Source organism: Schistocerca cancellata, chromosome 6 (genome assembly GCF_023864275.1).
Source record: "Schistocerca cancellata isolate TAMUIC-IGC-003103 chromosome 6, iqSchCanc2.1, whole genome shotgun sequence".
Lineage (NCBI taxonomy): Eukaryota > Metazoa > Arthropoda > Insecta > Orthoptera > Acrididae > Schistocerca > Schistocerca cancellata.
The window spans coordinates 691314560-691333105 of NC_064631.1; the positions used below are offsets into that span (position 1 = coordinate 691314560).

The 18546-nt window shown below is 37.1% G+C and overlaps 1 protein-coding gene across 3 annotated transcripts in view; it reads right to left on the reverse strand.

The window, feature by feature from the left end:
* The window catches only part of LOC126191240 (voltage-dependent calcium channel subunit alpha-2/delta-3), a 792714-nt gene that overhangs the window by 250232 nt on the left and 523936 nt on the right, over positions 1 to 18546 (reverse strand). For all 3 annotated transcript variants that reach the window (XM_049932047.1, XM_049932049.1, XM_049932048.1), the window contains 3 exons: positions 11292 to 11427; positions 3953 to 4007; positions 3701 to 3843 (listed from right to left, as the gene is read on the reverse strand). In XM_049932047.1, the coding sequence (XP_049788004.1) occupies positions 3701 to 3843; positions 3953 to 4007; positions 11292 to 11427 (334 nt within the window). The remainder of the gene's footprint in view (positions 1 to 3700; positions 3844 to 3952; positions 4008 to 11291; positions 11428 to 18546) is intronic.

Genomic DNA, 18546 nt, shown 5'->3' on the forward strand with positions numbered 1-18546 from the left:
CTCTCCATGTTAAAACTGATCAAGGTTGTCAGTTTGTATTCACTCTGTTCCAAGAACTGGCCAAACTCTACGACTTCCAGCAACACCAGCTACAACCCTGCTAATACTGGTATGGTAGAGGCAACATTAATGTGCTAACAAGAAAAGTGGACAGAGGCACTTCCCTTAGTCCTCTTAGGCCTCTGGATGGAGTACAAGACTGAGGCCTGTGCATCCTTAACCGAAATGGTGAGCCTCTACACATTACAGTGGTCTGCTTAGAGCCAGTACCACTACTTGACATGGCAGAATTTCCATTGCACCAGTAGCCACTGTCTGTCCAATTCTCACTAAGGCAACCACAAGCTGTTTCTGCACAAAGATTTGCACAGCTGCTCATATGTGATGCAACAAACGGACTCAGTCAGATTGCCCCTACATCTGCCATACACTGGCCTTTTTCCAGTGCTGAGCAGAGGTGATCACATCACGGAAATCCTGTACAATAGCATACCCTAGAAAGCATCTATCAAATGTATCAAACTGGAATCTGAATACCTCGCCAACAGGTACTGCTACAACCAGTCCAGAGTCACCAGATAATACTTCCCAGATGCCGACCAACCCTGCCTCACAACCTGTGGACACACCTAGGCTGCTGTTAAGACATACATGTAAACTGTCTGACTTGCTCAGTTTTATTATCTTTGCCATAGTAATTTAAATTTTGTGTGGTTCCTTTTACTAAACATTCTTGTATGCATCCATGAAGAACAAAAGGTTAATGTCGTCTGTTCTACAGCTGCACGCCATTATTTATTTTGAATAAACTAAGAGGCCACACTTCTTTACATAATACAAACTGTACAAAAAGCATGTATAGATTATCCTGATGTACAGATATATTATTATTATTATTATTATTATTATTATTATTATTATTATTATTATTATTATTATTATTATTATTGTAAACAAGAAAAATGATAGCCTCAGTTATAAAAGGTTTGAAATCATTTTATTTCTTCATCAGCCCTTATGACCCAGGCTGCCATTTTTCTTGTTTACAATACTAATATTGCAGTTGTTGAGCACATTGTTCCCAGTGGAATCCAACCTGAATTTAATATTATTTCTGCTTTCATATTTTATGAAAATTGTAACTTATACATGTACTGAACATTTGAATTGTTTATGAATGAATAAATAAATCAAATGAAAGTGTCCAGTTTGTGTGTGTGTGGGCACATGCGCAGAGTCTCTTACTTGACTTAAACTACAAACTCTTAAGGCAAAATCACATATGGCAGGCATTGATAGGTAACGAAGGCAGCAGGCACTCGAGTAGCATTACAGTATTAAGGAACCATCTCTGTCATGCAGTTGGTGATCTCTCACAGTGAGCTAACCTCAGCTGCCTCAGTAAGTGCTCAACTTGTATAACATTACAGATACACTAATGAGCCAAAACGTTATGACCTCCTGTTTAATAGCATGTTGGTACACTTTTAGAACACAATATGATAGTGATTCTGTTTGGCATGGATTTGACACGTCCTTGGTACATTTATTGAGGAACATGGCATCTGACATTTACGCACAGGTCACACAACCCTAAGTTATGGGCAGCAGTTTGTGGGTGCAAAGCTGACACTTGATAGCATCTCAGATGTTTCCATCGGGCTCAGATCAGCTGAATTTGGTGGCTACGACATTGATTTGAGTTCTCTATCTTGCCCCTCAAACCATTGTAGCACAATCTAGCCTTGTGGCATTGACAGTTATCCTCTTGAAAGGTGCCATCATTGTTGGGGAAGACATCAAGCATGAAAAGATGCAGATGGTCTGCAATAATGTTCATGTAATCCACAGCTGTTATCGTGCCTACAATTCCTACCGTAGGTCCTATGGATAGCAGCCAAGTGAATGTTCTCCATGGGATAATACTGACCCCATCAGACTTTGTTCACAGTGTGGTTCACATTTAAACAGCCATTCCAATGGATAACAGCATATCCGGACATGACCACTGACCTGGTGGAACAAAAAATTTGGTTCAATCTCAATGGAACCATGGCCACTGCAATTGTAACTGATGATGTCATTGGCCCACTGTGGGAACACATATGGGTCACCTGAATGTGAAGACCCTTGCTCAACAATACGTACAGAACTATGTGATCTGAAACAATTGTGTCTGCATTATCATTGTATTCTGTCATCAGGTCTGCCACAGATCACTGCCTATCCTACTTTATAGAGCAGGCAAGCCTATGATGCCCATATTTTGTGATGAGATGTGGAGATCCAACACCTTGTTGTTTAACCATGATTTCACCATCCTTCAACCACTTTCCATAGATATTCATGACAGTAGCATGCGAGCAGCTGACCAGCTTCATCATTCACAGACACCTAAAATATGAGTTACAGGAAGTGCAAAATAGTAAAGGAGGAATATCAATGTACAAAAAGAAAGCTGTAGAAGTATTCATGTCTATGGATAGCACTTACAGCAAAATTAAAGAAACTTCTGGAGAGAAGAAAACAAGCTGTGTTAATATAAGGAACCCAGATAGCAACACATTACATAGCACAAAAGGGAAGGCTGTGAGGTGGCATGAATATGTGGACTGGCTATTGAAAGGAAGTGATCTCAAAGATGATGTTCTGGAAATGGAAAAAAGGAAGAAGATGAAATGGAAGATATGATACTTAGAAAAGAATTTCAAACAGAAATGAAAGGCCTAAGGCCAAACTAGATACCTGGAGTACATGACATTCCCTCAGAATTACTGAGATCGTTGGCAGAACTGAGCTTGGCACAACTACTCCGTCTACTTTGAAATATGTGAGATAGTTTAAATACCTTCAGATTTCAAGATGAATGTAATTATTCCAGTTCCAAAAATGGCCTGTGCTGACATGTGTGAACACTACTGAACCATCAGTTTAATAAGTCAAAGTTGCAAATTTATCAACAAAAGGAAAGGGGGGGGGGGGGGGGGGGTGGAAGACTATAGAGCAGTGAAAGTAATGTTGTAGACAGAATTTATATCACCAGGAGGCACCTAAATTGGTGTGAACCAGTCCTGGTTTTAATTAACAATACTTTCCACAGTCAGAGCGGTGCTCTTTGCCTTCTTATAAAAATGTTTCCAATTGGCTGCAATTGACAGAAATTCAAAATAATATGCACAAAATGAAAACTATGCTCTTTGGAAAAGAGTACCTATAGTCATCATCTTGTAAAAAACTTGTTTGTTTTGGAGAATCTAGTATCATTAAAAAAAAAAAAAAAAAAAAAAAAAAAAAAAAAAAAAAAAAAAAAAAAAAAAAAGGGGGAAGAAGAAAGAAGCTTTCCACCTCGATAGATACATGCAAAATATTTATAGGAAGTAGTTCTCTGGTTCACAAAATAAAAAATGGAAATCTTAGATCAGAATAGATGTCTATACTTGAAATGTAGAAAGTTTAGACTCCTAATGGACTTGACACCTTGCACAGTTAGTATGTACAATGGCAGCGTTATTAAATTCCCAGATTTCTATTCAAGCCCTAAGACTAATTTTAATTATTCTGCCTCCCTACATAAAAGTTCATCTTTCATACATTTCATTTCTGATGTGATGATTCTTGCAGCATCACAAGAAGTAATTAGCTCTTTAATTACTGACATATACAGTATGCAATTTTACTTCAACTACTTAAGGCCACTCACGTGATGCAACATGCTCCGGCGGAGTCACGGTCCGTTTATCTAACCACTGCCATTTTCCTTGAGTGCGATTCAGAAAGTGCATGAACTGCTCCTCAGGAGAACTCATTGTGTGCTCTGTTTCATAGTGGTACCTACAGTAAGCCCTGAGAAAAAGAATGACAATTGCATTGATTTATAATGTTTCAATGCAGGTGTATTTTAAGAAAAGCTACTATATTTCTGTTACTTCGGTACTTTCATCAGTAAACTTACCAGTTCGGATGAAGTTTCCAATTATTCCCACTAAAATATTTTCTTACACGTTCGCCTGTAACAAAACATCACAAGCACAAATTGCAAAAAAAGGATTTTTTGACAAACACCAATATGGACAATGTAATAAAAGCATGCTACTTTCTTGTTCTAAATATACACACATCACACAGTCTTTGTATATGAAGGTATAAGCTTTGCAGTGATAACAGCTTTATAGCACTGGTACAAAGAAGCATCAAACAAGCAAATTGTCTTTCAACAGGGATTTGATTTCAATAATTCTTTGTTTGAATTTCCCTCATTAGAAAGTTTTCTTTTCTATGAACATATCTTAAATGCCAATGTATCAAATAGGGGAAGAGGTGGTCAAGGCCTAGACAAATAAATCATAGTGGAATTTATTTACTGGTACTCTTTACCTACAATACTGCTGTATGATGCACGTATTGAACAAATAAATACACTGAAGTTATGTATATAATTCACAAAAGTAATTCCCTAAATAACTATATGAATTAAAAATCTGTTGTAATTCTTGACACAATATAAAACCTGGCTCATATATTTAAATATTTTCAACAAAATACAAAATTCAACAAGAACAAACAACTGCGAGGAGGCAAAAATGGCTTCTTATGGACTTCAGGGGGTGATAATTACACTCAAAGGTGTATTGAGTGGGACTTCCCCCAGCTGCATTCACTAGCTCAAACTAGGCATGACACATCACTTTCTGGGAAAGACTGAACAGTGTAACACATTATTTTTAAAGTTACTGAGGAAAATGTGATTTTGTACAGTAAAACATGGCAATTTAACTATCCTTTAGAAGGGGAATGATGTTGTTGTGATCTTCAGTCTGAAGATGTGGTGTTGTCTGAAGACTGGTTTGGTGCAGCTCTCCATGTTACTCTATTCTGTGCAAGCCTCCATCTCCAAATAACTACTGCAGCTTACATCCTTCTGAATCTGTTTACTGTATTCACCTTTTGGACTCCCTCTACAATTTTTAAGATAACTCTTCCCTCCCATACTAAATTGGTGATCTATTGATGGTTCAAATGGCTCTGAGCACTATGGGACTCAACTGCTGAGGTCATTAGTCCCCTAGAACTTAGAACTAGTTAAACCTAACTAACCTAGGGACATCACAAACATCCATGCCCGAGGCAGGATTCGAACCTGCGACCGTAGCGGTCTCGCGGTTCCAGACTGCAACGCCAGAACCGCGCGGCCACTTCGGCCGGCTGATCTATTGATGTCCCAGAATGTTTTCTGTCAATCAATCTCTTCTTCTAGGCAGATTGTGCCACAAATTTCTCTTATTCCCAATTCTATTCAGTTCCTCCTCATTAGTTACATGACCAAACCATATAATCTTCAGTATTCTTCTGTGGCACTACATTTCAACAGCTTCTATTATCTTCTTGTCCAAAAGACTCCCTGTAACACTTAAATCTATATTTGATATTAACAAATTTCTCTTCTTCAGAAACAGTTGGCCATCATCAGTTATTTTTCTGCTCAAATAACAAAACTCAACTAATTCTGTGCCTCATTTCCTAATCTAATTTACTCAGCATCAGCCAATTTAATTTGATAACATTCCATTATTCTTGTTTTGCTTTTGTTGATATTCATCCTGTATCCCCCTTTCACGACACTGTCCATTCCATTCAACTGCTCTTCCAAGTCCTCTGGTGTCTCTGACAGAATTACAATGTCATTGGCAAATCTCAAAGTTTTTATTTCTTCCCCTGAACTTTAATTTCTAGCCCACATTTCAGCACCATTTCCAGCTAAAGAATAAATGAAATTGTACTGTTTTTAGTAATTGTACCTATATTACTTGAAGGCAGAACAAATTTCAAACATACTGTGCTGGATGTGAAGAGCTATGATTACCCACTATCTTTTACATTAGCAATGTTTATTGAAGTAGAGAGATGGTATTTCTCCACCTTTGCTGCAAAGCAGCCCTTGTAGCAACACCACAATGGCACACTTATGATTGGAGGCATTTTGTAGCCTTAAGCTGGATTCCCTCTGAACTCCAGATGGGTGTTCACTATGCCATCCACTCCCTGGTACATCTACAAGAGCTGAGAGTTGTTTCAGTCTCAATTGTACGAGGGGGGCTCAAAATTTTCATTATCGCCTTGAAAAACATCAAGCTATGACCATGATACATGATGATATGTTACTGCTTCTCATTCTAGTGATAATACCAGTTTAGGTGCCACATCTGTGTGTTGTATTATACACACTGGTATTATATTTTAAATTTACCACCTTCTTTTGTATTTTTACTCCATTATAATTTTTGGATAAATTAATGCACAGGTGTTGCTTCTAGTAATTCTATCTTATTAATGTTTTATGTGCATTATATTTATAAAGTTTTAGTGGCAATGTATATATGGTTTACGATCTCTCATTCTTACCAGCAGCTGCGTGGCAGTGCCATCTAATGAGGTGATTCTGTATTAGGCATCAGTACTAGCACACAGAGCTGAGGTGCATTATGCTAATTACTTCAGCCCCATATTATTCTATTATTTGCTCCTGGGAATTATGCAGGTCTTGGAGTCACTCATGTCCATCTAGAAAGGTAAGGCCTTATCATAAGGCTTCGGCAATATGATTGAATTCCTGGGTGTCCGATCATTGGTCAATTCTCTTATCCGTTTTTACTATTTTATATTTCTAGTATTTACTGAGGTTAATGAAGGCAATGTTGGCCTAATGTACTCGATGATGCCCTTTAGCTACACTGTCTAAAGGATCGTCATAAGAAATACCAAATTAAGGTATTTGCTCTTTCAGTATTTGATCTGTTTATACATGCTTTTAGATTATCCAAATCCGCGCAACATGATTGTGATCCTTAAATAGATGTATTTGTTCTCTGTTTTCTATGTAGATCAGCCTGAAGATGCCTGAATAAGGTGAAATGCATAGTCGACAAATAAAAAAACTAAAATTGCAACCAAGACTGTTTTCAACTAATACTGTTAAACATGGTTTGCTGATTCATGCCAAAGATGGATTGGAAGAATTTCTATATGCAATAGTTGTCATTTCACACCATTAGTCAGACACTAGTAGCAGATAGTTGAAGCTTTCAGTTTCAAACATACTGGGTGTTTAATTCTGCAAACTACATTCCATTTACCTAAAGCACTCCAACCCAGTTTTAGTCTTCTTGTAAATTCCTTATCTTTCTAATAATGGAAACAAAATTCAAGAACCAAATGAGCTTGGAGAATTACTTGCAATCAACTTTGGCCAACATCAAACCAAATATAAAAAAGATAGACAGAAATCAGCAGTACTTAATGTCTTAAAGAACCATATTTCCTGGTTTAATAAAAAAAACCTACAAAGTCATGGGTGTTTTTTTAAAAAAAAGTCATCAACTAAGTGTGTATTTATCTTTCATGACTTCGTAAATAAGAGTGCCATCCCTCTCCTCCATATCTAAATTTTTGTTAGGTATAATTACAGGGAATCAGAATGGATGGTCAACACTTACCTTCAGATAGCAAAGTTCCTGTAATGCCAGTAGACACACTAAACTAAAAAAACCATCCTAGCTTTTGGAACTATTAATTCCTTCCTCATCATGGAGGTAAGTGGGATAATCACTCTGGGGTTATAGGTTGGTTGGCTGATTTTGGGGGAGGGGAACAAACAGCGAGGTCATCGGTCCCATCAGATTAGGGAAGGATGGGGAAGGAAGTTGGCTGTGCCCTTTCACAGGAACCATCTCAGTATTTATCTGAAGCAATTTGGTGAAATCATGGAAAATCGAAATCAGGATGGCCGGATGCACGTTTGAACCATCGTCCTCCCAAGTGCGAATCCAGTGTGCTTACCACTGGGCCACCTCACTCAGTCTCTGGGGTTATATAAAGGAGGGCCCAGTTACTTGAACTTCAGGTGGAGACATAGACACTGGTTGTGTGGTCAGAGGAGGAGGAGGAGGAGGAGGAGGATGTGGGGGGTGGGGAGTGGATAAAGCATACGGGAAGGTGTCTAAGATAACACTGGGATACGAGTGACTTGCACCTCATTTCTAATACTCCCAAGTTATACCTCTGTCCTCCCAGAAGAAGGAACTAACAGTTCTGAAAGTTGGGATGTCTTTCCCTAGTTTTATATGTATCTATATGCCTCAGGTATGTACGGTCCACTCACTTGTCTCCATGTAATTTTGCAATTCTCTGAAGAGAATTTTCATTGTAGGTATGTATTAAACATTTCTGGGGTACTTACTGACATCTGATCTCATTTATAACTAACAGTCTCACATATGTTAGGAATCAATATTCTATGTGGATTTGTAGAGGCATTAGTTCTTTGTATCATGTGACAACCAACAGCCCAGATTTTCCCATTCAAATGTTGGTCTTCAGAAAATTTTGTTATGTATTTTTATATTCATTTGGTGAATTAGTGTTAAAATCATCTCCAAAGATTTTTCTATACTTTGCTTCATTTCTTTAAGTAGAAAAAATATTCTGAATGATTTTTCCATGTAGTCTGAGCCATCATGCCATCAAGTACCTCTGGTCACTGTCTTTTACAACTTTCCTTTTTGGGGTGTCAGGTTTTGTTATGCTTTCAATCAGATGTTTTGGGTCTAATTTTTCCTTTTACTCTTTTTTTAATTTTCTGTTTCCAGTCTGTCACCTAAGCTCAGCACTTTTCTCCTTCTCACCTTAGGTAGCCATGTGGTCTAAGGCGTCTAATCTAATCTTAGGTATCACTGCACATTCAGTGAGGGATTTCCTTCAGTGAATACTTTCAGTTAAATTCATTTGTGATGCCTCAAATACAAGAGGTCTAACTGAGGGTACCTTTATTCATTTCTGAATTTTTGTATCCTGTCTAAAACATCATTAATCCAACAATTTAGACCAATAGACACTTTATGGCGACTTATTTTGTGAATCTGGTCTTATTTCACTGAAAAGAGGGGTGGGATGCCTGTGGAGGCAGCTCCAGTGTTGAATAAAACTGATACTTGTTAACTAATTACAGTAATGTCTAAGCGTTCTCCAAGTCCCCACAGGCGGGTCTCTTTCCTACGGTCTTATCTTGATGTATGACAATGCCACTTTGTCAAGATGTCTCAGTCAGGTTATCTTCATGCCTGAAAGGTTCCTTGGGAGTTGAAAACCTGACTATCAAACTCTTGAGTTTCAACCTTCCTTGTGCCACCACCTGCAAATGTTGCTGCATGACAGGCTAAATTGGGACAGGTCAATCTGCCACTACACTTTACAGCTGGGGATAGTGAAATGGTATATGATGTGAATGCAGCAGACCATTCCTCAGGTGTTTTCACCAGACCCCTGAAAGAACTGCATCAGGTGATCAAGTGTCTGGAAAACAATGACAGTGATCTTTAACTTTTACTTTCGTTTATTTCATTGGCTGTCTACATTTTTTATTTGTATTATTAATGCACCAGAAATGTATTTGTGGTTGCCCAAGAGCATCAAATGATAAATACGAGATAGCTGTTCACTGCTGCTATGAGATGGTAATGGGAACCATGTGTTATGGTCCATATGTGATACAACTGCTAGTGAGCTGTGGGGAGTGATTCTTTCAGTTGTCAGGATGGCATAGGTACTCTCCAATCTGGCCATTTCTGGTTTAATAGGTATGCAAGGGTTATATCAATCCTTTGAAAGTGAAGGTGGGCACAGGAAGGTATCTTTATTGTTCATAGAGCTATAGCAGATACAGAAGTTCCCACTTGTCCAATGAGTGCAACCTGGCATTGATTAATGATGTCCTTGTACCAGTGCTGTAGAAGTGGAGATGCCAAAAGGCCACTCTTGCTACTGGGAGGCAGTGTGCTGACACAGCACTGTGACGGCACCTTCACTGATGCCAGGGCAATGCTCTTGCAGACCAGAGTGATTGCACTTAACACAGCCAGTTATGGCTAGAAAAAGTCCAGGATTCCATGGGCAGCCTGGTAGTATTGAATCTCAGATCCAAGAAGTGTGGCTTGCAGTGCTGCAGCAGATGCTGTATGACCCGACATACAGGCCCGCTGCACTCTGTTGCCAAACTTTTGTTGTTGTCTGCCAATGGCGGCATGCACAACTAACTGACACAATGCTATGTCAGAATATCATTACTGAGTCTTGCCACACACCGACAATGTTAGGGTGGTTTGCAAGTGAGTTATATCATCTGCTGCGTGTCGTCAAGACGGTCAGTCAGCTGTTGTGTCCTGAAATTTCTTTGCATTGTGGTATTCTGTCTGCACCATCTCAATTAGTTAGCATGTTAATGAGTGGTCTATTCCAGGAGACAGTGGGAGTAACTGCAACTTACATCTAAACAAATAAGTTTTTCTTGTTATTTTGCTTCTTTTGCTTTAGCTAATAGCAGCTGCTATATGTTATTAATAATCTGTGATATGTGACTATAAATGTCTGCCCATGAAGAGGCCACAAATGTAAAAACTCATCCATCTGATGTGACTGTGAAATCACTAAATGGCTTGCTGCATGTAGTTTTGTGTTATTTCTGTTACTCCTGCATAACTAATGTTTTGACCAGTGGTGGCAATTTAATTTGTTAGTATTGTGTGAAAGTAATCAAGAAAAGAATAGTCTACTGGAAATTCCCATTGTGCATAAGTGCATCAAAATAAATTGTTACTGTGAAAACTCCAGTTGTTTAAAGTTAACTGTGTGATATGCAGTTCCGCCAACTATGAGGTAACAGGTCTTATTCGATTTTTGAATATTCAGAAGTTGAAACAAACAAAAAATTTACCATAAATTAAAGAAAGTATTTGTGATACAGAAATTAAAGAATGAAATTTGAGAAAGTGGTGGGAAATGTTCAACAATGAATGAACAGATGTACACGATGAAGCTTGACATAGATATTTGTCATTCATCAAAGATTATTTGAAGAGACAAGTAGGGAACAATATTATGCTAGACACTTTTTTGTAAAGCTCAAAGATGTTCTGGACAGGAAATATTTTGGAAGTGGTGCCAAAGGGCACTAAACAACAGCTTCATGGACTGGCACAAGCTGTCTAGCCAATGGAATTCTTAACTGGTGGAGAAATAAACAAACGTTTAAACAACAGAGGCAATTATTTAGAGGAAATACAAGCTTCAGTTTTGTGAGTGGCAGGTTTTTAATTAATAATACACATTTCTTGAATATGTTGCAACCAAATCTAAATTACTTACTGGATTACCCTCGTATAAATGCAAAGCTCCTGCCTTGTATATTCTGTAGTACAGTGTTATGGGCTGGCAAAAACAAAGTAAATTAAGAAGTAACGTACCAATAGACCATGCACGACGTAACTCCTTCTGGGCAATGAGCACTTTCTGTCTTTCAGGAATGGCCACAACGAGGGAGAATGGTGTATTCTCTATGGGACAGTAGTGGTAATGCCTCCTGTCCACTGATGCTCGTTTCTAAACACAGACAATCATTTTCCATGAGTGTGAGCACTTAAAATTATATTTACTATGCAAGAACTTTTAGTTACCAAAATATTGAAATAGTGTATTTTTGAAAGTGATGTATAACACTGAAATATCTATGAAACTTCTGTGAAAAGTACTTCAAATTCAGTTTCATTGTCTCTAATGAGAATAAAAGTGAAATGTTGTTACCTTGATAAATGTAAGACACATAAGTTTCAAATTTTCTAATCTAACAGAAATGTGCCTATTTCAAGTAATTGATATCACAAGGAAATGGCTTCCTAAGTGTCATTACAATTTACAGGGTTATTCAGAAGTACCTTCAGGATCTCAGAAGACAACTGCTCAAAAATTATGAGATGTACTGCTCAAAAACTATGAGACATACAGAAAAATGACACATCTAGAGCAGCTCTCCAAGTTTTTATTCGTAATACACACCATAGTGTAGCTGCAGAGCACACAACTAGGAAGCAGGAATGTCAGAACACGGCATATACAGAGCAATGCATGCATTTTTGTTCTTGAATTCACTAAATGTGAGTCAACTGTGATGATTCATTAATGATTACATAACAAATATTAGGTAAAAGCTCTAACAGACAAACTAGTACATGAATGGTAGAACATGTTCTGTAAGACTGGCTGTGATGTGAAGAAAACAGGCCAGCTGAGATAATCAGCAAAGCAGGTGGAGTGTGGGCATTCATCACGAGCCCAAAGAAATCAAAGATACATGTAAGCAGAGAACTGCAGATACCACAACCAACTGTTTGGCAGATTCTACAAAAACAGCTCTATGTAAAACCATACTGGCTGCAGTTGTTAAATGTGCTGACTACTTGGGACAATGAGATTCATTCTGAATTTTACCCTCACCTGCAGTGGCTATAGCAGGAGATGGTTTTCAACATAAGTTGGTTTTCAATGATGAAGCCATGTTTCATGTGTCTGGAAAGGTGAATCATTGTAACATGCATGTTTGGGGCATGGGTTTGGGGCATGAAACATCCACATGTGATTGTAGAACACAGTCACGATTCACCTAAACTTAATATTTTTTGTTCACCATCCTCTTCAAAAGTAATGGGCCATTTATCTTTGTGAAGAAAACTGCGACTGTATTTGTGTACTTGGAAATCTGCAACAATGTCTTTTGCCATTGCAACAATCTCTTTTGCCATGATTACAGAAAGACAGCAGAAACTTCATTTTGTAAAAAAATGGTGCTCCACCACAATTTCTTTCAGATGTTAACAATTACTGCAATGATGAACTGCCTAAGTGTCGAATTGGGCATGCTTCCCATCATGACTCTCTTCTTCAGTGAGCCCCATGCTCATCTGAATGAAATTTATATGATGTTGCCTTATGGGGTTACATCAAAGATCATGTGTTCCTGCCTTCACTGCCATTTAATTTGGAAGAGCCCTATGCTCATCTGAATGAATTCTATGCGATGCCTCCTTAATATCAAAGATCATGTGTTCCTGCCTCCACTGTCACTTAATTTGGAAGAGCTGCAAAGATAGATAGTTAATGTTGTCGTTGATACAGACCAGGGTGTGTTGAGGTGTGCACGACAAGCGTCTGACCATTGTCGCACTTCTCAATTTTTTATGTTTGGGGCACACCAAAGTACGTTTCAGACTTACACAAAACCACTACACGTAACGTTTTTTTCTTAGATGCAAATAAGCATACACATAAAGTATATACAATACATTTTTTTATTATGGAATGACGGTGAGATAAAAATTTTACAGATTTATTAGGTAAGTCTCTTGAAAAGGAAAAATTTTCTTTGTATGTTCTAGATATGTCATCTGTAGAAGATTACTGATGTGTGCCTATTTTCTGTATCTCCTGTAATTTTCATGGAGTCATCTTCTGAAAGCCTGAATGTACTTATAACAGCCCTGTACTTGCAATTAACAACAACTCAAAAACAATTTAGTATACAGAGAAACATACTACAAAAATACTTTCATACACTGTTGTGCAAATAAATGGCTTCAGCTTCATTAAGAAGTTGGCACGTCATTAAAATATAATTTAAAGAAAGAATTCTGCACTGAGTGTTAACACCCCGATATGCTTGTTATGATCAACTTCTGGGGTCCATGTTGGACACTCCATTCCTCATGCCTTCCTTTTTCATAAGTGTTTTACTATTTTCTTTGCAAAAAGTTCACTGATGCCCTCAGGCAAAGAGAGCACAGAATCATTCTTCAATTATTAATTTTTTATATGTATGTGCTAGTCACTTGTTAATTATCAGCATCATACTTTGCAGACATGTAGAAGTAATGTATAAATTGAATACTGGATCATTACCATAGGCTGTTTGCACGAGGACAAAAGAAAGAGTGATTGTACAAAATCATTATGATGATTTATTCAGACTACAGTGTCTAATGAGGAAATATTGGCAGCACTCAAAATGTGGTGAATGGATTGGTGAACAAATACTCCAGATGTTAATCATAACGAACACATAGGGATGCTATCAGTCAATGCAAAACTGGACATATATGGAACTGCCAACTCACCAGCACCCCCCCCCCCCCCCCCCAAAAAAAAAAAAATCCAGTTCCTCCCTTCAAGGCTAAAACTTGCAAACTGCTCTCTGAAGATTGTAAACTGGTTTGGTTTCCACAAACGGCTCTATTGTAATACTTATATTACCATTCAATATGATTGTACTTCTTATTTTGGTCCTATTGCAAACCTTTATTTCTGTTTTAATTTTAATTGTAATTCAGAATGGCCCTGTAGTTAGAAGGTCATGTGTTCATTTTTTCCCAAAAGTATTAATTATGAATTGAGAAGGAAAGTTTTCTTTTATGCTCATTCCACAACATCCACGAATTCTTTTGAGTGATATCTACAACTGTTAATTTTTATTTTATTTTCATATTACTATACAACCTTGTCTCATTCCTTTCTCTATTACTGCCTCTCTTTCATGTCCTTTGATTCTTATATCTGCAGTATGGTTTCTGTAAAAGTTGTAAATAACATTTTTCTCCCTGTATTTTATCCCTGCTACCTTCAGAATTTCAGAGTATTGCAGCTAACGTTGCCAAAAGCTCCCTCTAAATCCACGAACACCATAACACAGGTTTCCCTTTCTTTAACTTATCTTCTACCCTAAGTCATAGGATAAATATTGCCTCACATGCTCCAATATACCAAACTGATCTCCCCTTGGGCCAGCTTCTACCACTTTTCCATTCTTCTACACTTAACTTACTATTTTGCAATTATGAATTGATAGTTTATTAATACTCATATCTTTCAGTACCTGCCTTATTTGGAACTGGAATTATTTTTTCTTCTTGAAGTCTGAGGGTATTTTGCATGTATCATATATCTTGTATATCAGGTGAGACAGTTTCTTTTTAGTGGTATTTTTTCCAGATGATCTCAATAATTCTAGGAGAATTTTGTCTACATAAGGTGTCTTGTTTCAACTTATGTTGTTTCAGTGTTCTGTAACATTCTTCGTGCAATAAAGCATCTTCTTCATCATCTTCATATACTTCCTGTTCTCTTTTTATAACAACAACTTGAAGTTTGTTTCCATCATATAGCTCTCCTACATATTTCATCTGCTTTTTGGTCTTCCCTTCTTTATTTAGTAATTGACTGGCAGCTGAGCCCGTACTTACAAAAGTGTGTCTGTCTTCTCCACAGGTTTCTATAATTTTTTGACACTATATATATCTTTCCTAGTCATTTTCTATTGCATTTCTTTTCCCCTATTTCAGCCAACCATTTTCTAATGCACTCTTTGAAATTCTGAACAAACCCTGGTCTTTAGATGTACCCTGGTCCCATTTCCTTAACTTCCACAATTTCTCCTATCTTAATTTGCTGTAACTTTGCTTCACAGTTTTAAAAATCAGGTTTCAAACTCTCTGTCTTAGCATTACATAATATGAAAAATGAGGTGCGGTTAGTCACGAAGCTCCATATAAAGTTCAGAAATATTTAAATACAACTTTGAGGCTGATTAACTACAAAATTACTGAAGATTTTAAAGAAAGCTTAAAAATGTTGACTGGGGAGAAGTTTCCATTGAGCATAGTGCAAGCTCTAAATTCAACATATTTCTTAATGAGTCTGTATAGCTTTATGAAAGCATTTTTTCAAAATATTATGTCAATAAAATACCCTTGGAGCAGTTCAGGTATCAGTCTCTTCACAATGAAGAAGAGACATACAAAACAGCCAGAACACATAATTATCTAGAAATGCATTCACGTTATGAACAGTACCATAACACATTAAGAAAAGTAGTAAAAATATCCATGGGTATGCTCATTTTGCCTGAAACTGACAGATCAGATAATACAATCAATTCAAAACTGAATATTTTTAAAAGTGATACAGAGACAGAAGCTATAGAAGATGACATTATTTCTGTTGAAAATAATGGTACTATTGTAAAAGATAGGTCATGTATAGCAGTTTTTTTAATCACTTTTCAAAAACAAATGAGAAAATTTATGCAAGTAACTCAGAAGACAAACCAAACTGTATACTGAAGAAGCAACACAGAGGACACTTAGTGAAATAGAAATTAATTTTATATACCCTTCTGTAATCAGGAAGTCATCATGACACTAGAAAGCTGAAGTGCAAATGGGGTGTATAATACCTTCAATGACATACTAAAATGTTGTGGTCCTATGATTATGTTCTTAGTTACTTATTAATGAATCAGTAATCCAGGGTGTCATACCAGACTATCTGAAATATGCCATTGTTAGCCTCTCTATATGAGAAGGGTGACTCCACAGATCTCAATAACTGCCACCCAGCATCACTCCTTACACCATTTTCTAAAATTTTTGAGAAGGTAATGTACTCCACAGTTTCATCCACCTGTGTAGTAAAAGGATAATTAGCTACCACAGTCTGAATTACAAAAGAGCCACTTGTTCTCCTGCAGCTGCTTGGTGAGTGGATTTTTTTATTCATCCAACTTTTCAAAGAATATGTACTTCAACACATGCCTAGTTTAGTTCTTTTTTAAGAAACAGAGTGCAGGAAGTTACCCTAGGCTGTTCAAGTAATACAAATAGAATGCAACTTCATCTGTATGGGGAGAAATTACAATGCACACTGCATAGGGGTCAATCAACAGCACGCTGTTGTTCTTGCTTTATGTTAATGATCTTCCAATTTATTTGAATTAGGGGACAGAATTATAGCTGTAAGCAAATGACACATGCATTCCTGTGAAACCAAGCAAAGAAACATCAACAGGGAAAATAACAAATTATGTTTTGCACCAATTTGAGTAGCTTCAAACACTGAAAAAACACAGCTTTTCCAGTTTTGTACCCTCAAAAATAGCTCATATCCCATTAATCTAGTATACTAACAAGAGAGAAGGAGAGGGTAGGTGAGCAATCTGCTAAAAATATGAAGTGAGAAAGCCGCATAGTATATCCACTAAAATTACCAACTGTGGGGACAGGAAAGTCATAAATTAACACACTTTGTGTATTTTCATTCACTGATATCTTATAGGGCAATATTCTGGACAGATGGTATTCACTGCACAAAAGAAAGTAATTAGAATTATGTGTGGGTTACACACACATACATCTTTCAGGCATCTCTCTATATAGCTGGGAATATTAACTGCAACCTCACAGTATATACATTCACTTATGAAATGTGTTGTTAACAATCCAATATTCACACGTATAACATTAGAAGGAAGATGTTCAACATTATCCTTTAATAAATCTAACTTTGGCACCGAAATGGGTAAAATATGCAGCTATGACTGTCTGACAAGCTATTATCCGAAATACAATGTCTAACAGATAGCGGAAGTATTTTAAAATGAAGATTACAGATGTTTATCCTTAACAACTCGTATAACACAGAGAAATTGTTAAAAGAAATAGTCAGTTTTACACAAAAAATATCTGTGAATGTCCAGTGTGGCACCTTACAAGTATTTATTTATTTATTTTTTGTTTTACATCATATTTCATGTTTGTTCTGTTGACACAATCCATATTTATCATGAATCTGATTTATGAAAAAAGTAACTAACCAACTAACCCACTCCTGTGCTCAATGTCTCTTCCACGAATATTATAATCTCTCATAATTCTCAAACCACCTGTAAGCAATGATTAAATTGTTCCCTGTGAAAAATTCTACTAGGCAGTTTCCCATCTCATTGCTTTCCTCGAGTCAACATTCCCCTATAATTTTTCCTTCCCTTCCTTTCCTTAATTTCAATTAAATCACTCAACAGAATTAAATTATCATCTCCCTTAATGATCTCAATAATTTCTTTTATCTTGTCATACATTTTTTTCAGTCTCTTTCTCATCTTTGGAGCTAGACAAGTCAGAGTATTCCCATAGTCAGGGAATGAGTCTAGAGCGGCAGTTGTAGAAATCCTGCATTGCCATCCTGTGTACAGTCCTAGTGTAGGTATTTTGCCATTGCCTTCCCCCAGTCTTTTATGAAGTGTCAAGTGTGCATCTGTGTCATGTGGATGACTGTGATGAGTGCTTGTACAGTGGACTATTCAGTTTGTGTTGTTATGAAGGGAAGGGATGGGGTGAAACCTGATGCCAGGGCATAGACCACTCATTTAAAATACCACCAAGGGGGCCACCTAGTGTAATGTTCCCATCCAATGTATGGATCATCATCAAAAGTGTCAAATGTCCTAGCTTCAAGGATAATGGAGAAAATTTTGGAATTTAATCCAGAGCATCGATGCAAAGACTGGTGATCAAGAACTTCACACCACCACCTCTCCTCCCCTTGTCAACCACCTACTGTTAGTGAAAATTTTTCAGCACCAGGATTTGAACCAGCCTACCTCTGAGTTAAGCTGTCATGATGGCTATGATAATTCGTTCACTATGCTGTCCATAGAAGCTCAATTGCAAGACAGCTAAAAATTATATATAATACTAAAATAAAATTAAAAGTTCAGTGCAATGAAAAGTCTAATTCTGAATAAAAACAGTTTTGATATAATCAAAGCATACAGATTAAATGAACATTGTTACTGGGTGACATTATTCATTTTACATTACACAAAATAAAATAAACAGT